Genomic DNA, 24,085 nt, shown 5'->3' on the forward strand with positions numbered 1-24,085 from the left:
TTTTTAGGTTTTATTTTGGGACAGGGTCTCACTAAGTTGCTTAAACCCTTGCCAAGTTGCTGAGGCTGGCTTTGGACTCATGATCTTCCTGCCTCAGCCTCCCAGGTCACTGAGATCACAGGTGTGTGCCACCGTGCTCAGCTGGGATGGTTTGTTATGCTAGAAGAGAATAGCCTTTAGGCAAAGGCTTTTTCTCCTTCCTGTTTGGAATTAGACAAAATGCTTGAAGATACAGCCATCACCCTGCCTCCATAAAGAAATATCATAATAAAAAATGACAGAAAGCTGGGCATGGTCGGGCACACCTGTAATCTCAGTGTTAGGGAGGCTAGGGCAGGAGGATCCCAAGTTCAGGGCCAGCCTCACCAATTAAGTAAGGCCCTAAGCAACTTAGCGAGACCCTATCTCAAAATAAAATGAAAAAGGGCACATGATGCAGCTCAGTGGTTGAGCACCTCTGAATTCAATCCCTGGTACCAAAAAATAATAATAAGGTGAGTGCCTCGGTCCTCATCATAAAAAGAGGTGAGCAACAGGACTTTACTCAAAGGCTCTGTGAGAGTGAGATGAAATTGTGCCTGGGTACCACGAGACACAGTGCTGGGTAAACAGTAAGCACTCAGTAAATGCTGGCCAGGCCCAACCTCGTTAGTGAACAGCTGAAGGCTGCTCAGGTGTGAGGGATGACAACCTTCCGTGGCCCTGACATGAATGCCACATCTCAGAACCTCCCCCAACGTGGCAGAGACTGGAGGGATCACTGGGCCCAACAATGTCATTTCACAATGGAGAGTCTAAAGGCCAGTGAGGAAAAGGAGCTCGGTCAAGGAGGACCAGGACTAGAACCCAGACCAAGGTCCTCCTCAGATGTGAACAGCCCAGAGGAAAACATGAGAAGCAAAGCACACCACTGTCCGTGACTTCACTCTCCGCGCATCCATTCGACCCATTTCTTAAGCAGCTATTACGTGCCAGCACTGTGCCTGCCATTTGTACAACACAGAGGAAGCTCTCCTTTGATCTCACCACCTAACAGCGCCTTACGCCAGCCTTACCTGGGCTCGGGGTCAGTAGGGGTGCACCTTCTTGAAACATATGCCATCTTCAAGGACACGTGTTTGACCTCACTGAGGTTCCGGGGCTGGGGACCAGGGGAGGAAGGCTGCCGCTGAAGGGGTGAGGACGGGGGTGAGTCCCAGCCAACCGAGGTCCCGCTGGCAGAGTTCTTGAAATATGGTGAGACCTCCTTCATGTACTTGACTGGTCAGGAGAGAGGTCAGCAGTTACCACTGGGACACAGGCCCCCATGTAGCCCACAAGTGTCACTAGTTAATTAAAAGGGAAAGCCAGGGCACAGTGGCACACACCTATAATCCCAGAAACTCAAGAGGCTGAGGCAAGAGGATCATAAGTTTGAAGCCAGCCTGGGTCACTTACCAAGACCCTATCTCAAAATAAAATAAAAAGAGTTGGGCTTATAGCTTGGAGGTTGAGCACCCCTAGTTTCAAACACCAGTGTCACAAAATAAATAGTTTAACTTATGCCAGGTATTGTGGTGTATGCTTATAATCTCAGCAACTTGGAAGGCAGAGGCAAGAGAGTCATAAATTCAAGGCCAGCCCAGCAACTTAGTGAGACCCGTCTCAAAACAAAAAATTAAAAGGACTAGAGATGTGGCTCAGTGGTAAAGTGCCCCTGGGTTCAAATTCCAGTACAGTAAAAATATAATAATTTTTAAAAAATTTTGGTGGGGGCCAGGTGCAGTGGCACACACCTGTAATCCCAGCAGCTCAGGAGACTGAGACAGGAGGATGGTGAGTTCAAAGCCAGCCTTAGCAAAAAGCAAGGCGCTAACAACTCAGTGAGATCCTGTCTCTAAATAAAATACAAAAAAATAGGACTGAGGATGTCGCTCAGTGGTCAAGTGCACCTGAGTTCAATCCCCAGCGCACACACACACACACACACACATACACACATACATACACACACACACACACACACACAAAATTGGGGGGGTAGGTACCAGTGATTGAATTCAGTAGCATTAAACCATTGAGCCACATTCCCAGGCCTATTTTGTATTTTATTTAGAGAAGAGTCTCACTGAGATGCTTAGTGTCTCGCTTTTGGGGGGGCTGCCTTTGAACTCACGATCCTCCTGTCTTAGCCTCCCAAGCTGCTGAGATTACAGGCATGCACTGTGCCCAGCTAAAAAAATTAAAATTTAAAAAGGCAGGGGATGGAGACTGGGGTTGTGGCTCAGTGACAGAGCACTTGCCTAGCATGTGTGAGACACTGGGTTCAATCCTCAGCATGAAAGGAAGGAAGGAAGGGAGGGAGGCAGAGAGGGAGGGAGGGAGGGAGAGAGAGAGGGTGGAAGAAAATATATATAAAAAAAAAGCCAGGTGTAGTGGTGCACTCCTGTAATCCCATTGACTCAGGAGGCTGAGGCAGGAGGATTGCAAATTCAAAGCCAGCCTCGGCAATGGCAAGGCCCTAAGCAACTCAGTAACACCCTGTCTCTAAATAAAATACAAAAAAAAAAGAGGCTGGGGATGTAGCTCAGCAGTAGAGCACTTGCCTAGCATGTGCAAAACCCTAGGTTTACTCTACAGTACTAAAAAAAAATGCTTAATTTATATCCAATATCACTACCTTATTGTAAGCTAAAGCCTCTCTCAGGGCAGTGAGTGAGACAGGAAGTACTGAATGCCTGCTCATATCCATTCACTTACCTGCCCCCTGGTCTATGGCCACCTGGCCAACTGTAAGAAAGACTACACTTCCCAGCCTCCTTTGCAGCAGGTATGGCCAAGTGACTAAATTCTCTCCATAAAGTGGAAGGTTTAGACCTATGGTTTGTTTCTTTGTTTTTTTGTACTGGAGACTGAACCCAGCACTTTATGACTGAGCAACACCCTCAGTACTCTTTATTTTTTATTTTGAAACAGGGTTTTGTTAATTCATTGATGTTAACCTCATCAGTGAATTAACTTCCTGCCTCAGCCTCCAAGTTACTCAGATTACAGGCATGTACCAACATGCCCAACTGGATTTGGGCCTTTGGGATGACCACTTAAGGAAAACAGACAGCAGCTGCAGCAAGACAGGCGACGAGCATAAGGTGGGCGTCAGGACATGTGACTGCTCTGTCACTGTCCTATTGCTTTCTCCTATCTCTTCATCCTTTGCTTCTGCAAAAAGGAGGTGTTGATCCAGCAACTCAGGAGTCTAAGGCAAGAGGATCACAAGTTTGAGGCCAGCCTCAGCAATGTGGCAAGGCCCTAAGCAACTTAGCAAAACCCTCTCCCAAAGTAAAAAATAAAAAGGGATGGGGATGTGGCTCAGTAGTAGACTGCCCCTGGATTTGATCCCCAGTACTGCAGGGGGAAAAAAAGTTGGAATAAGATGGTCCTATGATATGGTCCGGAGTGGTAGCATATGCCTGTAATCCCAGCAGCTCAGGAGGCTAAGGCAAGAATATTGCAAGTTCAAAACCAGTCTCAGCAACTTAGTGAGGCCCTGTCTCAAAATAAAAATAAATAAAAGGGCTGGAGATGTGGTTCAGTGGTTAAGTACCAATTCCTGGTGCAAAAAAAAAAAAAAGATTGTCCTATAATAGAAGCCACTCATTGTCCTCCAACATAGCGATAGCTTCTCAGCTAAAGACTTCATTTAGGGGCTGGGGTTATGGCTCAGCGGTAGAGCGTTCGCCTTGCATGTGCAAGGCCCTGGGTTCGATCCTCAGCACCACATATAAATAAGTAAAATAAAGTTATTATTTAAAAGAAAGAAAGAAAAAGACTTGATTTACCAGGTTCCCTTACAACTATAAGTGCCCACATGGCCAAGTCTGGCCAATAGGATGAGAACAGACACGATGTGTATAGCTATCAGGTTTTGCCCACTATAAAAAGGGGTGTGCCCTTCCCTTCCTCACTTCACCTTTTACTGTCTAGAAACCAGACTGGTGGAGCACTATCTTGACCATGAGAACATGAGCCATACTTTAAGGAAGTCCAACCAACAAAATAGAAATAAGCAGATGCTGATGCTTCCAAGGTACCATGGCAGACTTGGACTGTCAACTAAGAAAGCAAAAACCTTCATTCATACACACACACACACACACACACACACACACATATGTATGTATATGTACACATACTCTTTGTGTGTGGCGAGGGGTGCTGAAGATTGCACCCAGGGCCTTGTGCATACAAGACAAGCACTCTACCAAGCTATACACCCACAGTCCAACCTTCTGTTATATTTACGGCACAAGTTTATGGGTTTCTTCTAACAGTAGCATAGTTTGTACACTAATCAGTATAGTTGCCCAGGGCTGGGGCTGTAGCTCAGTGGTAGAGCACTTGCCTAGCATGTGTCAGGCACTGGGTTCAATTCTCAGTACCACATACAAAATGTAAATAAAATAAAGGTTCATCAACAACTAAAATAGAAAAATTAAAATATATATATGGTTGCTCAGAAGCCCTTGAAGGTCTGGCCAATTCCCACTGAGTAAATGCAGTAGTCACCTTGTGGATCAATATTCTCTAACAGAACCTTCTATTAGGATGGAAACGTGTGACCTATACTCTGTACCATACAGCAGTGACTACCCACATGTAGCCAATGAGTACTTGTTAGTATAAAAAACTGATTTTTAGATTTTTATTTACTTTGTTATCTTTTTTTTTTTTTAAGAGAGAGAGAATTTTTTAATATTTAGTTTTTGTCAGACACAACATCTTTGTTTGTATATGGTGCTGAGAATCAAACCCGGGCCACACGCATGCCAGGTGAGCGCGCTACCGCTTGAGCCACATTCCCAGCCCTACTTTGTTATCTTAAAATTAAATTCAATCCTCCCTATCCTTGATTTTTATCTTAATCTATACTTCAGATTTCTATTTTGTGTTGAACTTGAGGCTTTTTTTCATGTTAAAAAGATAAGCTTCAGTGCCGGGGTTATAGCTCAGTTGGTAAAGTGCTTGCCTCACATACACAAGGCCCTGGGTTCAATACCCAGCAACACACACACACACAAAAAAAGAAGATAAACTGGGTACCATGGCACACATCTGTAATCCCAGTAATTTGAGAGGCTAAGGCAGGGGAATCACAATTCAAGGTCACCCTCAGTAACTTGGCAAGACCCTAGACAACTTAGTGAGACCCTGTCTCAAAATAAAAATACAAAAAGGGCTGGGAATGCAGCTCAGTGCTAAAAGGCCTCTGGTTCAATTCCCTAGCACGAACAAGGAAAAAGAAAAAAAGAAAGAAAGAAAAAAAAAGGTGGTACTGTTTAAATGGGAATTGGAAAAAATTAAATTCAAATAATGACATAGAGATAATAGCAACCACGTTGGACAGAACAGTTCTAGATACCTGCCCAGACCTGTTTCTCTGCCCAACTGACCCAGAAAGTCCTGTTCTGACATGGGATCCTGCTAGGAAGGCCAGGGGTGAACACCAAAGCCACACCAGGCGATCCCGATTGAGACTGGAGAAGTCTACACTGAGAGCCTGACTGTCATCTGCTCTCTGGGGACAGAAGAGAAGAAAACTGGTCTGCAGAAAGAGACTGGTGCAGAGGTCTGCCAGCTACCTGCTGACATTCCAGTTTCTGATGTCTGTCCTTCAGAAAGTTGGGTTGCAAACTCACTTGAGGTTCTGATATTGGGGGCCCCTGTGATAAGGATTAGGGTCCCACACCCTTGTAGAAAAGAAAAGGAGATCTCACCACCAAGGCAGCTGGAAGCCAAGGGCAACAGAACCACACAGCTGATCTGGGAAAAGCTTGGCCGGAGTCGAGAGTGTCAAGGACAAGCCAGCTTTCTTGAGGACCTACTACGTGCCAGGTATTGGCCTGGCCCTAGGACCAGATGGCAAACACCTGACATTTGTGCCACCACCTCTTTATCCCTTGCTCATGGAAGACATCGCTGATCAATCATAGTGTCATTACAAATCAATTAAGGCTGGTAATAAAACCTTTTGGACACTCTTGTTAAATCAATTAGATGGGTTTAATTGCAAATAATTGAATACATGATAATAGGGTCTTAACCAAAAAAATATTTATGATTTAATTTAACAACTCTTGAGGTGCTAGCTTCAGCAGCACACATACTAAAATTGGAATAATACGGAGATTAGTGTGGCCCCTTTGCAAAGATGGCATACAAATTCATGAAGCATTCCATATACTTCTTTCATTTGGTAAATTATGAACTGGTTTAAATTTGTACCATTCAGGTACATTGATTGTCATGAAACTGTACAGATTTCTATATTTTGGGTGGGAAATGTTTCCTTTCTCTATAATACACTGCTTCCTATCATGGCATTTAAAAAAGAAAAGAGCCAGGTGCAGGGGCACACTCCTGTAATCCTAGGAGTTCAGGAGGCTGAGGCAGGAGGATCACAAGTTCAAGGCCAGATTCAGCAATTTAGTAAGGCCCTAAGTAACTTAGCAAGATCCTGGGGATGTGGCTCACTGGAAGAAGCACACATGGGTTCAAAACCTAATACCAAAAACGAAAAAGAAGAAAAGAGGGGAGAAATGCTGGGGAGTGACATTGGCCAAATTCTATTGTTATAGTGTGTGTATCTACAAATATGTCACAACAAATCCCATCACTAGGTACAAATATAAGACACCAATAAAAAATGTGGAAGAAAAGAAAAAGTCCCTGGGCTCAGAGATCTACAGAATATGGTCAGAAACTGCTGATATTGATGCTATAAATTCTAACTCTTCTTTCCTATTTTTGTCCTTCTACCTACAAACTGCAAGACAATTGTTGAAACTTCAGGTATATTTTCATGTCAATAAAATAACTGTAAAGAAAGCAAAACAAAAAAAAAAAAAAAAAAAGGAAAGAGCCACTTGCAGTAGCACATACCTAATCCCGGCGGCTCAGGAGGCTGAGGCAGAAGGATCATGAGTTCAAAGCCAGCCTCAGCAAAAACGAGGAGCAAATCAACTCAGTGAGACCCTGTCTCTAAATAAAATACAAAATGGGCTGGGGATGTGGCTCAATGATTGAGTGCTTCTGAGTTAAATCTCCAGTACAAAAAATAAACAAACAAACATAAAAATAAAAATAAAAAGTGCTGGGGCTAGGGCTGGGATATAGCTCACATGGCCAAGGCCCTGGGTTCTAATCCCCAGCAATACAAAAAAAAAAAAAAAAGGATATTAATTAAAAAGAAAAAAAAAGTGCTGGTCTGTAGTTCAGTGGTACAGTATCCCTGAGTTCAATCCCTAGTACCAGGGGAAAAAGAAAGACAGGAATCTTGAGGAAGGGGACTCAGGACTGAGTCAGGGGCTGATGACCCTGGATTCTGGGCAGGCCCCTTGGCTTTCTCTGGTTCTCTTCCTCATGACCACAGCTCAAGCTGATCATTCCTTCTGGGACAAAACCCAAAGCAGGCACAGAGGGGACAATGCATTCTCTCCTCACAATTCCCTCTTATCGAAAAGTTAGGAATTTCCATGAAGCAGCCAACAGACACTTCCTGATATCTCATGGGTCAGAAGTGAACTGTGTGTCCCTGCTGGCCCAGTCAACAGAAGGGAATGATCATAAGCTATAGTTCCGCTTGGACTATGAAATAAGGTTTCTATTAGTGAGGAAGAGGAGGAAATAGTTCAAAGTGTCTACCACACTTCCCTGGGGAATTTGGGCTCTTCTCAATTCTGATGAGGACAGTCTCCTCACGTCTAAAATGAGCTACTAGAAGACAGTATATAGACCAAGATGGTTAAAAGAGGGCTGGGGCTCAGTGGTAGAGCACTTGCCCAGCACATGGGAGGTACTAGGTTGTGGTGTTCGGTCCTCAACACCACACAAAAATGAATAAACAAAATAAAGATATTGTGTCCTTCTACAACTAAAAAAAAATATTTAAAAACATTTTTTAAAAGATGCTTAGAAGACTTGTTCAAGCCTGGTCAGACTTCCTCAGCCACGCCATGCCCTATGCTGATCTACTGGAGAGTGCCTGATACCCGTCAGCCTCCCTCTCCCCTCAACCACACCCAGGGCCATGGCCATCTGCTAGTTAGCTATCAAAGTCTCACAATTAAGTCCAGCATGTCCTGCCTGTGAGTGGACAGTCCAGGACAGGGTTAGGAGGCAGTTCTTGGCCCAGTTCCCTGGAACAACCCCATGAGAGCTATTTCTGTCATAGGAGACACCACTAAGGTTCAGACTTACAAACCCCAGCGAAGCGGACAAGAAGTTATGCTGAAAGCAAGGGTAGGGTTTGTTTGTTTGTTTGTTTGTTTATGTTTTATTTTAAGAATTAAGCCTAGCCTGCAGTTTGGGAACCAGAACTAAAAATGACTCACGTCAGCTGGGCATAGTGGCACAAATCTGTAATCCCAGCAACTCGGGACGCTGAGGCAGGTGGATTGCAAGTTCAAAGCCAACCTCAGCAACTTTGTGAGGCAGTAAGCAATTTAGGGAGATCCTGTCTCAAAATAAGAGATCAAAAGGTCTGGAGATATGGCCCAGTGGTTAAGCACCCCTGGGTTCAATCCCTGGTATTGAAAAAAAAAAAAGACTCATCACTGAAGCAGTGACTTACCTGGGAACTATTAGATTATGTCTCAAAGGGCCATGGCGGGGGGAACACGTCACAGCTCACCTGACAGCCAAAAACCATCTCCCTACTTTCTCCATGCTAACAGAATCCTGAACCCTGGAAGCTCAGCTTCCCCCAACCTATAGAGAGAGTCTTGATTGGTCAAAGTTAATCGGGCTCATTCTAAACTTTTTGCTTGTGATGGGTTTGGAAAGGGGCAGATGATATAATTCTGGCCGATGAGATGTGAGGGAAAACACTCCCTTCCTTTTCTCTCTTCTAGCCTTGCCAAGTTGCTTGGGAGAGAACTTGGTCCAAGAGAAATGGTAACCAACATTTTCACCTAAAGGTTGGGGATGATGAAGCAGAAAGATGGACAGACCTTGGTCTTCAAAGACCCTAAGACCCCAAATTAATCTACCCTGATCCATGCTGCTTCAAGATGTTCTAGAAGATGACATATTTTATTCAGTGCTTACATTTATTGGAGGGGGATAGAGAGAAGTTGATTAACAGGTACAAACTCATAGTTGTATAGGAATAAATTCAAATGTCCTATAGCATAAGAGTGTGACTATAGTCATCAATAATTACTTATATATTTCAACGTAGACAGAAGAGAGGACTTTGAACATTCCCGACACAAAGAAATATGTTTGAGGTCATGGATATGCTAATTATCTCGATTTGACTATTATTGAAATATCACACTGTACCCATATATATGTACACACTCAATTAAAATTTTTAAAAAGAGGGGGAAAAAATCCTTGAATTGGGCTCCTATTATTTGCACTCAAAAGCATCCTAGGCCAGGCACAGTGGCACATGCCTGTAATCCCAGGGTCTCAGGAGGCTGCGGCAGGAGGATTACAACTAAGTTGCTTCAGCAATTTAGCAAGGCCCTTAAGTAACTTTGTGAGACCCTGTCTCCAAAGAAAGGCAGGGGTTGCTGGGGACTTAACTCAGTGGTAAAGTGCCCCTAGGTTCAATCCCCAGTACCAAAAAAAAAAACCCAAAAAGTGTCCTGGGTTGGGGCTGGAGCTCAGTGGTAGAGCACTTAACTAGACTATGAGAAGAAGATCTGGGTTCCATTCCCAGTGCCACCAAAAAAAAAAAAAAACTAACCATCCTGAATACTACAGTCCCCAGTGGTGCAACTGTTGTACCTCCTTGCAAAAAGTCCACACTCCTGGGGCGGAGCCGGGGCTGGAGCTCAGTGGCAGTGCACTTGCCTAGCACGTATGGGACCCTGAGTTCCATCCTCAGCACCACATAAAAAATAAACAAATAAAATAAAGGTATTGTGTCCATATACAACTAATTATATATAATATATCTCCAATAAAAGCCCACGCTCCTCCCCTGCACCTTTACCCAACTTCCATGGCCTCCAGGACATGCCCTGCCTACCTCCTGGTTTTACCACATCCCTAATCCCACTCTCTAATCCAATCAGACCATCTACTCTCAGCTCTCAGAAGCTATCCGTTTCTGAACTACCACACCTTTGAAAATGCAGTCCCCACTGGGATAGGTTCACTGAACAGAAGGAAGATGTCACAGCTCAGGATGCCCAAGCCCAGCTCACCTAGGAAGCCCTCCCAGGTGCTCGGTCTGGATCCATCCCACCCCTCTGCAGTTCCCAAGACCACACTCCCCTCCGATTGATTATGTGGGGTTCGTGTCCCCCACCAGGCAGGAGCACTGTGAGGGCAGGGACCTCGTGTGATTCATTTCTATCTCCCTAGAATTCAGCAGGGATCTCATATGCTACGTGCTCAGCAAATGAACATTTGTCAATTTTGAAGCCAGAGAAACCGCTGAAGTCCCTGCTCACCCGGGCATACCAGACAGGGCCCTCCTCTCCTTTCCTTCAGGAACATGCTATAAATGGACAGCACACCAGACTGCTGGTGCCAGAAATGGGGCTTGGATTTCACAAACCAAGTGGCCTCACCCAGAGTGGGGGTGGGATCCTGGGGGCCCCCAGCATGTGGCCATAAATAGCCCCGTTCTGAAGCTTCCTCCCCACTGAGTCATTTGACCAGGCAGGGCGGGGCTGCCCACAGGCTTCAGCCTCAGGAGCTAAGGGCACAAGAGTAGGCCCACCCAGTGTCCACGCTCCCCAGCCAAGCCCTTGGCCCACAAGCCTGGTAAAGCTCACATGGGCACTTCCTTCCTTCCTCCTTAAGAGAACCTGGGGCAGACACAAACAGAGGCCCCAATACCCAGGGACATCCAGCTTCCCCAAGGAGAAAAGCCAGGACCCAGCTCTGGCCCCAAGAACCAGGAAAGAGATTCCACTAGAAACGCAAAGAACAGAAACAGGGCAGGACCATTCACCGGGCCCAGTATAAGTGAGGGGTATGGGGTCACATGTGATGCTGAGAGAAGCAGACACATCTGCTTTGGCTCAACACAGCATCCCCAGAACTTATCCCAGGGCTCAATGAATGTTGGTGACTGAATGTCCTGGCTTCAAGTCTTGGCTGCAGAAAAACCTCTCTGCCAAGCTCAAGCTGTTCCTGGTCTGTTCAGTGGGTGGTCACTTATTTACTTCTGCTTGAAATTCCATGATCAATCCATTTGTTTACTAGTCCAGGGCCTCTCTCCTTGAACCCATGAGCACAGGAACCTGATCTCTTGATCGCCAAGCTTCTATATGTACACCAGGTAATTGATGGAGAAGACATGTCTTAGATAACGGAGATGGGGGTGGACGTAGCTCAGTAGTAGAGGGCTTGCCTAGCAGGGGCAAGGCCCTGTGTTCAATGGCAAGTACAGGGAAGGGAAGAAATTTGCTAAATGAATGGACATTAAAAGTCCTAGGGCTTCTCAGCCTGGGGCAAGAACATGAAAAAGAATGTGGCTCTGGAGGAAGGCAGCCTTGGTTTCACATCCTTGATCTATGATCTTGGACAGGTGACTTAACCTCCATGAACCCACATTTCCTCATTTTTAAAATGAGAGTAAAATTATACGTACCTCATAAGGTATTGAAAGACCCAATACTTATAAAGCACTTTTCCCGCCTGGCACAGGATGCTTCTTCAGTTGACAGTAGTAGTGCCATGTTTAGCATGACAATATGAAGAGACAGACACAGGATGTGATGGCGCAAAGAGAGAACAGGAATACAGGTCCTGGGATTTGCTCTCTCAGCCTCAGTTCCTTTGCCTGTATAACAGGTTCTGATACATCAGCTCTCTAAGCAAGGCACTGTGAGGATTCATGATCAGCTATCCACCACCTGCCCAGGATGGCGGAGAAAACTTGAGATTCCAACAGGCTCAGAGGAATGATCTTTAAGGATTTACTGGCCTAGCAAGGCTGGACTAAAAATAGTTCCTGGACACCGGCAGACCTGGCATCAGGGCTGACCAGCAAAGCCCAGACTGCCACACCTTGAAAAATAAAATCTCACCTTAACACACCCTTTAGTATGGGCAGGGAGGCAGAGGATACCACCTATCAAGATTCTATAGCTAACACCAAAGCAGGAGGGCAGACGCCTGTAATCCCAGAAACTCAGGGGGCTAAGGCAAGAGGTCATAAGTTCAAGGCCAGCCTCAGCAATTTAGTTAGCCCCTAAGCAACTTAGCAAGATCTTGTCTCAAAATACAAAAATAAAATAAAAAGGACTGGGAATGGAGCTAAGGGGTAGCCCTGGGTTCAATTGCTGTTACCAAAAAAAGAAAAAAAAAAAAAAAAGATAAGCTTCCTGACTGTCAGAGACCACACATCCCTGATACCTACAACAAGTCCTGGCCCAGAGAAGGGTTCAGTAAATACTTGCTAGATGAATTAATGAATCCCAGTAACAAAATATTATGCAACCATTAAAAGGAATAAGAAAGAGTTACACAACCTTGACTTATTAATTGATAAAAACATATATACAGAGGAGTGACATGACTTTCCGTGGCACATGCCTATAATCCCAGTGAAACCAGGAGGCTGACCCAGGAAGACTGCAAGTTCAAGGACAGCCTCAGCAATTTAGCAAGGCCCAAGCAACTTAGTGAGACTCTGTCTCAAAATAAAAAGGGATGGGGATGTGGCTCAGTAGTTCAGCATCCCTGGGTTCAATCCCTGGTACAAAAGAAAATTTGAAAAGAACCTATATCGGAGCTGGGGTTATGGCTTAGCAGTAGAGCGCTCGCCTAGTATGTGCGAGGCCCTAGGTTCAATCCTCAGCACCACATAAAAATAAATAATTTAAATATTTTAAAAAAGGACCCATATCAACTCAAGAAGCCAAGATTCAGAGTTCTAGGATATTAGCAGAGGGAGAAAGGAGCACTACATACCAAATACCAAGTTCATCTTTCTCAAACACATCTTCACCTAATTTTACCGATTCAATAAAATGAATTGATCTCCTTGTTTAATGGATGGATAAACCCAGCCTCAGAGGGGTGACATGACTTTCAGCACAGTATAAATAGTTAAGCCCATGGAGTTTGGCTTCTGAGAGATCCAGTTGAAATTCTCTCTCTGCCACTGTGTAACCTGGGACAAGTCACCACCTGAGTTCTCATCTGTTTAATAGGATAAATAATGTGGGGGTGGCAATGCGGATTCAATGAAATATTACATGAAAGACACTTAGCACAATGTCCAGCACATTGTAGGTGCTCAATAAGTAGTAGACCTCTTCTCCTGATTATTATCATTGTGATTTTCTCCACCACTATAACAGCCAGGGTCACACAGCTCACGGGTCAGAGCCTACCTCCAGAGGTCCACCGGCATTTTAATTGAGGTCTGGGGATCAGGCCAAGGATGGATTAGGCCAAGTTTTGACTGTGGCAAATCACATGGTCCAAAGTTATGTGTGTATGCAGCCAAATAAATGTTTCCTTGAGAACAATGGTCAGAACAACAGGTCTTTGCAGCCACCAGAGACCTGGGTGGGGGCTCCCTTCATGCCTACCGGGGCAGGAGTCCCTCAGGTGCCTCAGGGGCCCAGCATACTTGGCTCAGCTAACAGGGTGACCCCAAATTAGCTGCATCTCACTTTTGACAGCAGTAAGGCATGGAGCCAAACCATGGGCAGGACACCTGGCAATGTCCATCTCCCAGAGAAAGGACAGGCAGGGCACTGGCCTCAGAGTCTAAACACTCATAACAGAGAAAAGCTCGGGAGTCAGTCAAGCCCCATGTGAGCCTTGAGCCTCTTCTTCTTCTTCTTCTTTTTTTTTGGGGGGGGGGTATACTGGGGAATGAACTCAGAGTCACTCGACCACTGAGCCCCATCCCCAGACCTATTTTGTATTTTATTTAGAGACAGGATCTCACTGAATTGATTAGCGTACTTACTCTTTTGTGTGTGGGGTGGGGGCAGGGAGACCAGGGATTGAACACGAAGTGCTCTACCACTGACCTACATCCCCAGCCATTTTAATGTTTTATTTTGAGACAGGGTCTCACTAGGTTGTCCTGGCTGGCCTGGAACTTGCAGTCCTCCTGCTCAGCCTCTGGAGTGCTGGGATTAAAGCCATGTGCCCCCACATCTGGCACAGACGAAGTTTTCAAGCTTTGTTCAGAATAAGTGGTTTTCAGCAAACATGGTGGCACATGCCTGTAATCCCCACAGTTCGGAAAGCTGAGACAGGAGGATCTCAAGTTTAAAGCCAGCCTCGGCAACTTAGCAAGGTGCTAAGCAACTCAGACCTGCCTCTAAATAAAATAAAAAATAGGACTGGGGATGTGGCTCAGAGTTAGAGCATCCCTGCATTCAATCCTTAGTACGAAAGAAAGAACCTAGGTCCCCTCCAGAGAGGCTCCCAGGAACCCTGTTCCAGATTAGGGCAACTGCTGAACCCTGACCTTCTCCCCAGACTCCCTGAAGTCTTGAGGACCAGGCACAAGCCAACATCCTCCTGTCCCTGTGCTGCAGGTTTCCCACATTGCTCCTGCAATCTTATCTGTGAAATGGGGATGAAAGCAATTCCTATTACTCTACAGACTGTTTTATTTATTTATTTATTTATTGTACCAGGCATTGAACCCAGGGGTGTTAAACCACTGAACCACATCCCCAGCCCTTTTTAATATTTTATTTAGAGACAGGGTCTCACTGAATTGCTTAGGGCCTCGCTAAGCTGCTGAGGCTGGCTTTGAACTTGTGATCCTCCTGCCTCAGTCTCCCAAGTCACTGGGATTACAGGTGTGCACCAGCACGCCCCACTCTACAGACTTTTATCATGCACATGTATTCAAAGGCTACTACATGCTCATGTCTTTTAAAAGCCCAATTTCTGTGTAGGATGTACTTCTACTTTGTACAAAGCACTAAATTAGCTTTTAGTATTATCTTTTAATGCACGACAGGCTCACTGTGGTTGCTGTCAGTGTGTCCAGCCACACTGGAGGAGGGAAGAGGGAAGTGCATTTTCCTCATAGACATCCCTCCCTCTTCCCCCAGGCCTGGTCTCCAAAGGCCCGGCTGGGCCTGGCAGGCGCTCTGCACACACAATGGGCCTCTCTAAGCAGCAGGCAGAGGCGTGCTGGCTGCCAGCTTGCACCCAGACTCTGTCACAAACACATCCCTGCGGCTGAGAACAGGCTCTGTGCAAATCTCTGACCTAGCAGAGGCAAGGTCCCAGCAGCTGGGCTGCTGAAGCACGGCTGAACCCCCAACTTAAGGAATGAGGGCTCTGGCTGGCACCTGGAGTTTGCTAGCCAGACCTCTTCCAGGACATTCTCCAGGGATTCTGTACCTACCAAGCCCCAGGCCCCAAGAAATTTGCCCAAGCTGCCTTGCCAAGTTCACATTCAAAGGACAGGCCATTCTTCCATGGCTCCTTGGAAGTGGCCTCAGAAACAGGTCAGGAGTGAAGAAATTCTGAACAATGTGGATGTGATGTGCTCCAGAAGGGACCTCGGCCCAGAGGGGCTCCCAGGAACCCTGTTCCAGAGAAGGCAACTGCCGAACCTTGACCTTCTCCACAAACTCCCCGAAGTCTCAAGGACCAGACACAAGCCAACACCCTCCTGTCCTTGTGCTCCAGGTTTCCCACATTGCTCCTGCAATTCAGAGATTCTTCATTTTTATTTAATTTATTTATTTATTTATTTTTGTACCCGGGATTGAACCCAGGAGTGTTTAACCACTGAGCCACATCCACAGCCCTTTTTTATATTTTATTTTGAGACAGGGTCTTGCCAAGTTGCTCAGGACCTCACCATGACTGAGGCTGGCCTTGAACTTGCGATTCTCTGGCCTCAGCCTCTGGACCTACTGGGATTACAGGTGTGCACCACCATGCCCAGCCCAATTCAGAGATTCTTTGGCCCAGTTCCTCACCCCACACCCCACCCACCAGCTCTTAGTACTGCCTTAGGTGGAATTACTTCTATCTGCTGGGCCAGGAAACCAGGTCAAAAGAGAATTCAGCCAGGCCAGTGGCACATGCCTGTAATCCTAGTGGCTAGGGCGGCTGAGGCAGGAGAAACACGGGTTCAAAGCCAGCCTCAGCAAAAGCAACGTGCTAAAGAACTCAGTGAGACCCTGTCTCTAAATAAAATACAAAATAGGGCTGGGGATGTGGCTCAATGGTCAAGTGCCTGAGTTCAATCCCTAGTAACCCCCCCTCCAAAAAAAAAAAAAAAAGAATTCAACTAAGAAAACGCTGGGAAAAAACAACAATAAAACCATAATCTCGGAGCTGGGGCTGGGGCTCAGAGGTAGCGCCTGGCATGTGTGAGGCACTGGGTTCGATTCTCAGCACCACATATAAATACATAAATAAAATAAAGGTCTATCAACAACTTAAAAAAAAAAGACCATAATCTCCTTCCTCTTCTCTAGGTCTACAGAAGAATCTACCAAGAAATGATCTTCCCTTTGAAAAAATCTCAGAACATATAAATTAGAGACTGAGAGCTGGAATGGTACACTGGTACTTCTCTTCCGTACTGCATCTGGGGTAGACATTGCTAATCAACTCCAGATCATTTCTGCTGAGCCCAGACAAGACCTCACAATCCTCCCAAATATGGGACTCTCAGTAAGCTACCAGGGGAGCTAACACTCTAAATGAAAACTGTTGGATGTCTCTTCTGATTCATCACAGTGCAGACAGTATTTTAAGAATTGATTTTCAGTTTGCAGGGAGGAACCAGTGTTTATGCTTTGTCTTCCCCAAAAGCCTGGGTCTGGCTGTACTTCTGACCCCAATGCTCTATATACCAGGCAGGAAGTACCTATCGATGAATGTTTCTTGACTTAGTAGGAAGAAATGGAGTACTTGTGTTACAGGGAAAGTCTGGATATCAGCTCCTAAAATCAAGGGATGCTTCAAGTGTCAAACATTCAGAGATATTTCCTTCTCAAAATGATGTACATGTTGGGCTGGGGATGTGGCTCAAGCAGTAGCGCGCTCGCCGGGCATGCGTGCGGCCCGGGTTCGAATATTAAAATTCTCTCTCTCTCTCTTTAAAAAAAAAAAAAATGATGTACATGCTAAGTACCCTGACATAGATGTTCTCAACTTAAAGATAAGAAGGGTGAAGGGATCTCAGTGTGGAATCGACATGTGGCTACAGGCCAGGCATGGAGACACACCAGCGTCCCAGTTACTAGGGAAGCTGAAGCAGGAGGATCAAAAACTCAAGACCAACCTGGGAAACTTTGTGAGATCCTATCTCAACATAAAAATAAAAAGGGTTTTGGCTGTAGCTCAGTGGTAGAGGACTTACCTAGCATGTGCTAATCCCTGAGTTCAATCCCCAATACCTCAGTAAAAAAAATAATAATTAAAAAAAAGAAAGAAAAGAAACATAGCTACAGTAGAAATTTTACCATCTGTAGACTAAATTTTCAAATAGCAGAAACTAAAAAAAGCTTTCAAGTCAACTTGAAACATTCAATGAATGTCAACTGTTTTAAACTGCACTCTGACTATAAATATCAAAGTAATAAGGCATCTGGGGGAAAGCCTCTTACATTCATATCACTTATGTTTGACCCTGTATTTGACTTAGCTCTTAAAAGGTGAGAGGTAGAGGCTGGGTGTGTGGCTCGGGAACAGCACACCCCAGCACCCATGAGGTCCTGGGTTCAGATACATAATGTGATTGATAACACTGAAGATTTTAGGGTCCAATGCTCTCAAGTCAGCCCTTTTTAAGTATGAAAAGAAAATGCAACAGTAGCATTTATAGATATTCCCAAAATATAAAAATAAAACAAAATCAAGTGGGAATTAAGGTCATGAGTGTGCCAAGATCACCAGAGGCCCACAGCCTGTTTGCTTCGGTGGCCTCTTGGAGGGGAAACCAAGGCAATCTAGTGGGGTCTGGACCTGGGACTCAGCCAAGCAGCTCTGCTGGCCCTGGCCTCTCCATCAGCCCCTGCCACCTCCCTGTGCCTATTCTGGGCAAGGAGCCAAGACACATTCCTCAGGCCCCCATGGTCTTCCGGAGCTGGCAGAGTAGAGTCAGAGGAAAGGGCTGAGCAAAGCAGAAAGCTCCTGACAGAGATGGCAAAGAGACACGGGGCAGCCAAGCAGGAGGCCCGCCACACCAGTGGGGAAACTGAGGCCCAGAGAAGGCAAGAGTCTCATCCAAAACCACAAAGGGACAGTGGAGAATGCTACCCGGCCACAGTTCCTGCCACCAAACCCATCTCTATCCTTGGAGGAGGGATATGAGGTCTTGTTACCTAATGGCCAAGTTCTCCCAGAGAGGAGAAGGATCTCAGGATTTTAGGGCCCCTGTGTGCTAGAAGAACCAAGAGTTCAAAGCTCCCCAGGCCCTCTGGGAAGGAATCTCAACTGTCCCTTCTTCAGTCCTCACTCCTCTCCCTCACTGGGTTGTGCATCCCACCTTGTACCTTTTGTCCTATACCACAACCCAGGAAGGCAAGAGCTATATCCCCGTTTTATAGATGAAAAAACTAAGGTTCAAGAAAAAGAAGTGACTCATCCAAGGTCACAATGCTAGCAAGTGGGCCAAAGGAACTGCAAACCAGGTCTGCTTAGCTCTGTGCTCCACCAGCCCACACTGGCTCCAGGCAGGTTTCCAAGTTTAGTCTCCATTTTCTGCCTACCTCCCATCCCTCTAGGCCAGGCTGAGGCCGCTTCAGGCCTGGGGGAGAGGGGAAGGAATTCAACACCCCTGCCCAGCCCTCCGGGCTCTAGACCCCAGCGCTCACCCTCCAGCACCACCTCCTTGCCGGTCTTCTTGAGAGCCTGCACCGCCTCATCATGGGTGGCAGAGGACAAGTCTTCACCATTCACCGACAGGATAGCATCCCCCACAAAGAGGGCCTCCGTCTGGTCCGCTGCCAGTCCCTTAAAGATCTTGGAAATGAGAATGGGCATCTTGTTCTCCCGGCCTCCTGCACAGGCACAGAGGAGGAAGACAGTGAGGCAGACACTCCAATAATTAGGAGTCACACCAAGGTAAAATTACTTCTTCTTCTTTTACTTTTTATTTATTTATTTATTTATTTATTGGTACCGGGGATTTAACCCAAGGGTGCTTAACACTAGCCCTTATTTATATATTATTTAGAGACAGGGTATCACTTAGAGACTTGCTAAGTTGCTGAGGCTGGCTTTAAACATGGCGATCCTCCTGCCTGAGCCTCCTAGTCACTGGGAAGGTAAGATTACTTCTGAAGGGCTCCCTCGGTGCCCAGCCAGTGCTGGATCTTTTGGTTAAATGTTTGCATGTTCACCACTGTTGGAGTAACTTCAATAGTTCTTTCTTGAGTTAAATATTTTGGATTTTAATCAATTTTCCTACAATGTGGAAACTCGCTGAAACCCTCTGATCTGGAATTAAGATAGAAGTCAGTGATTGCTATGGCCCCAAATACCTCCTCAGCAATCATAAAGTTTTGCAATCCAAGCTTCAGACCAGAAACCAAGGCCTAAGATACTAGGAATTTCAGAGCCAATCTGAATTTCACCTCTGATGCAAACAATTCTAATACATTTTACTGAATTGCTTTATTGCTAAACTCTTTTATTTTTTAATTATCAATGGATTTTCTATTTATTTATCTATTTATTTATATGTGGTGCTGAGGATCAAAACCAGGGCCTCACACACATTCCAGGCAAGTATACTACCACTGAGCCACAAATCCAGCCCTACTTAAACTCTTTTTTTTTTTTTTTTAGTATTTTCTAAGTTGTTGATGGACCTTTTATTTTTTATTTATTTATATGTGATGCTGAGAATTGAACTCGGTGCCTCACACATGCTAGGTAAATAGTCTACCACTGAGCTACAACCCCAGCTCCTATTGCTAAACTCCTAAATGGCTTTTTAAATAATAAATAGTAAGAACAGCCAGGCCTATGGTGCATGCCTATAATTCTAGCTCCTGGGGAGATTGAGGCAGGAGGATCACAAGTTCAAAGCCAGTCTGGGCAACAGTGAAACTCCATCTCAGATTGGAGAATACAAAAAGGGCTAGTATGTAGCTCAGTGGTAGAGCACTTACCTAGCATGCTTGAGGTCAATCCCCAGGACTACCTCCCCACCAAAAAAAAAAAAGTAATAACAGATATCAGATCACATGAGTTCAGTCTAGTTACACATATCAAGTCTATAATGTACTAAATGCTTTCCCTGTTGTCCCTCCACATCTTCACAACACCCCATCAACAGGCAGTGTGGAAACAAACCCCTTGACCAAGGTCACCTAGCTAATAAGTGGCAAAGCCACCAAGTCTCCTGGATCCAGAACCACACTCTTAACCCTATGGTAGACTGCAAGTCAGGCCCTGAAATTTCATACTCCTGGCCTATCCTAGGAGTACTAAAGATCAGGAACTAATCACTAAGAGCAGAAGGTCATTGTTCCAAGGTCACACAAGTTGGTGGCAGAGCTAAAAGTGGAACACCTCTCCTGATCCCCACACAGGCCCAATAGTTAGCTCAAGGCCAGATCATGATTGACAAAAAAAAAAAAAAAAAAAAGCTTGAGGTCTATGAGCAGAAGGGATTTCTATTTATATCTGCCCTCCCCCCTACCTAAAACTAAGAATGTGGGCAGGGATATAGCTCAGTGGTAGAACACTTGCCTAGCACGCACGACATAAGAAAAGGAAGGAAGCTAAGGGTGAAGGGAGATACAAAAGGAGATAAAACTAGGGACTTCAGTTTAGTTTGAAGTTATGATATTCATGGCTGCCTTGGATTCAGCTGGACCCCAGAGTGTAGATCACCATGGTGACAAGAGCCCCGTCTCCATCCACAAGGAATTGGATCGAGCTGGTATTTCCCCTGAAAGCCTCCTAAAAGTATCCTCACATCCATCTGTAAATGCAGAGCTGGGGAGTAACTTTGTGTGCCCATGGAAAGATCCTGCTCCCCTGAGAGTCATTTTGCCTATCTGCAAAATGGAACTTTATATAAGTTTCTTTCCAGCTCTGACACTCTGAGTGTACAACTTTGGGATGGGTTTGTTGCCCTATCCCATGCTAGAGTTTGGGGGTTAGATGGGTGTCCACTCTCTGATTTCCCCCACTTCCCCCATTAGACCCTGTGGGTTAGCTGCCTGGGGATGTGTCCTTCCATTGGGAAGAACCAACTCCTATATGCTCTCTAGGGGAATCATAGTCTGATAATTAAGGTTCAAATCCCAGCTCTGCCAATCACGGACAGTGGGATCCTCTGAAAATCATTTTCCTTTTCTGAGTCTCAGTTGCTTCTCCTGCAACATGGGGATTATGTCCACTACCATTCATCACTTGTTGCCAAGATGAAGTAGATAATGAGCCAAGTGTACTTTCATAGCACTCAGGACATAGTAGTAGCATTCACTATCATTCCGGCCCCCTCACCCAGGCCAAAGGGTTTGGCAGCACCAGTGAACACAGCCAGCACCAAGGCAGGCAGCCTGGGAGGGGACAGTGCACAATCAAGGTGACAAAAGGACTGACACCCTTTCCCAAGGCAGCCTGCTGAGACTGGAGCTGGAATTCTGACTGGCAGATGGACAAGAATGGTGAACCCAGCTACTGGGGATATGAAGGGATTTTAAGCACCGTGGTTAGCTGCTTTTGGAAGCCCCTCCTGGCCTCCACGTTCCTCTCATCTAACAGCAATAATAAACCAAGCACTTAATATGTGCTGGCCCCATTCTCATAGGAATATCACAACTCTATCATCACCTTCATTATACAATTGAGGGAACTAAGTTTCAGAGATGGGAAGTTATTTGTCCAAGTTCACACTGCAACCCTGGACTCCAACTCATTCTGGTTGACCCTAAAGAAGGCTGTCAGTCTTAGGGGCTAAGAGCTCTCCAGGAGGAATGGCAACTCTGGGTCCACCCTCTCCATCCTGGGTAAAGCAGAGATGGCCAGGTCAGGAGTCTCAAATCCAGTTGTCACAGCTCCCTGCCCAGGTACAGAACCTTCCTGGGGCCTTAGATATCTAGGTCCTCTCTGGCCCCGCCGGCAGCACCTGTGCCTGCATCTACATCTTCTACTGGAGCTTCCCAGACTCCTCGCCTTGCCCCACCTTGGTTCTCGCTCTGGGACTTGCCCCCAGGCCTCAACCCTCTTTCTCCCCTGCCTGCTTTTCTGGGGTCCCTCTTGTGCTTGATGTCCACCCTAGCTTGTTCCTTTCTGACTCCTATGGCTTCTACCCATGTGTCTTTGGCGCACCCGCGATCTCCTCCACAACTGTGCCTGGCGTGGCACCCTGAGACCCCCTCCGACCTTGGTGCTCTGAGTGCCCTGGGTTCCCTCTATCTCCTTCGACTCCCCTTAGCCAAAGACAGAAGGCCTCCAACTCCACGTTCTCCGTGCACTGCCAGCCCCCGCGACCCCTGCGCCCTCGGCGGCCCCACACACAGCGACCCCGTGCCCTCAGTGCCCCGCGCCCACCTTTGATGCTGATGCCCAGCCCGCCGGCGTCGGCCTTGCGCACCGTCACTCGGCGCCGCTGGAGCAGCAGCGCTTCGGGCAGCTGCGGGGGCGCTGCGCCCGGCTCGGTGGCGCCGTTGAGCTGCGCGGGCTCCGGCTCCCGTGGAACGCCGGGCTCGGGGCCGGGCTCGCCGTCGGCGGGGCTCACGGTCAGGGCGTCCTCCGTCAGACTGAGCAGCACCCGCTGCCACCGCTCGCCGCCGGCCCCCGAGCCCGCCCCGGCGCGCAGCTCCAGCAGCCCGGTGCGCGGGGCACGCCTGCCTGACGCCATCTTCGCCTCCGAGCCCCCCGGCCTCCGCGCTCGCCCGGTCCCGCTGCGCCCGGCCGCCTCCGACCGAGGGCCCAGGGCAGAGGGCAGCGGGGGCCCGGCTGGGCCAGCCGCCACCCTACCCCGGGCTGCTGGAGGCGGAGCTTCGGGGGGCGTCACTGGCTCGGGGTGTGGCTAATACCCGGGGGCGGGGCGGGGCGGGGCCCCCTGCCGGAGCGAAAGGCTGAGACGAGGCCCGGCAGCCTAAGGACGGGGTGCAGGACCGCTTGGAGGGTGGGACCAGAGGCGTCGGGGCGGGGCCACAAAGTAAGAGAAGGAGGCCGATGAGGGGTGGGTGCTGGGTGGGGTCCTCGGGGGGCTGGGCTTCATGTCAGGGGCGGGACCCAGGGATCCCGGGACGAGACTCTGTCCTGGGAAACGCCGTGGAAAGGCCCAAACCGTTGCTCACGGCCTTGGGAGCACAATGAAAAAAAAGACAAACCCTGGGTCCTGGTGCGAGGGGTTGGGCGTCTGGGCTGAGCAACGTGTGGCGGAGCGCTGAGCTCCAGGGACTTCGCCGTCAGGTTTGCTAGTCGGGGAGTTTCCAGAAGTTGGTTTCCCATTCTGGTGTCTGGGCTTCGGTCTATTTGCCTGACTTGGTGTGAGGTGCAGCTTCGAAAGGTAGCAGCCCCTGCCCATTTGGAAGGAGATATTCCGCAAATTCCCATTTAGAGTTTGAAGAGGGATTGAACTCTTACAGACTGGAGAGGAGCCAGGAGTGGTGCGCATGCCTGTAATCCCGGAGACTCTGGAGGCTAAAGCAGGAGGATTGCAAGTTCGAGGCTAACGTCAGCAGTTTAGAGAGACCCTCAGGAACTTAGCAAGACCCTGTCTCAAAAGGAAAAAAAAAATTAAATTTTTTAAAAAGCACAGGAGATGTAGCCCTCAGTGATAAAGCACCTATGGGTACAATATCCAGTATCCCCCGAAAATAACAAAACTGGAGGGGAGTTTAAGAAATTAACACCCGGGGCTAGGATTGTGGTTCAGTGGTAGAGCGCTCACCTAGCACGGGCGGGACCGGGGTTTGATCCTCAGCACCACATAAAAATGAAGGCATTGTGTTGTGTCCATCTACACCTAAAAAATAAATACTTAAAAATATTTTTAAAAAATAAAGAAATTAACACCCTGCTCTGTTCACAGTTGAGTACAGAAAAGCTCAAAAGCCCATATTGGGAGATCTAGCAAGAGAATCCAGAACTTCCGATTTGTGAGAGGTTTGCAGGGTTGGATGCTCTAGATTTAGACGTCTGGAGACCTAATGTTGAA

General features: G+C 47.0%; 1 protein-coding gene and 1 non-coding gene across 3 annotated transcripts in view; one reads left to right on the forward strand and one right to left on the reverse strand.

The window, feature by feature from the left end:
• Window positions 1–22,912, reverse strand: part of Snta1 (syntrophin alpha 1) — a 29,613-nt gene extending 6,701 nt beyond the window's left edge. For both annotated transcript variants that reach the window (XM_076849048.1, XM_076849049.1), the window contains exons 1-3: window positions 22,468–22,912; window positions 18,771–18,956; window positions 1,056–1,260 (exon numbers count right to left, since the gene is read on the reverse strand). In XM_076849048.1, the coding sequence (XP_076705163.1) occupies window positions 1,056–1,260; window positions 18,771–18,956; window positions 22,468–22,777 (701 nt within the window). In that variant the 5' untranslated portion in view covers window positions 22,778–22,912. The remainder of the gene's footprint in view (window positions 1–1,055; window positions 1,261–18,770; window positions 18,957–22,467) is intronic.
• Window positions 6,119–6,222, forward strand: LOC143396025 (U6 spliceosomal RNA). Its single transcript, XR_013090920.1, has one exon. It is a non-coding gene; the product is annotated as a U6 spliceosomal RNA (small nuclear RNA).
• Window positions 22,913–24,085: the final 1,173 nt, after the last annotated feature.

The sequence above is a fragment of the Callospermophilus lateralis genome, chromosome 3 (assembly GCF_048772815.1).
Source record: "Callospermophilus lateralis isolate mCalLat2 chromosome 3, mCalLat2.hap1, whole genome shotgun sequence".
NCBI lineage: Eukaryota > Metazoa > Chordata > Mammalia > Rodentia > Sciuridae > Callospermophilus > Callospermophilus lateralis.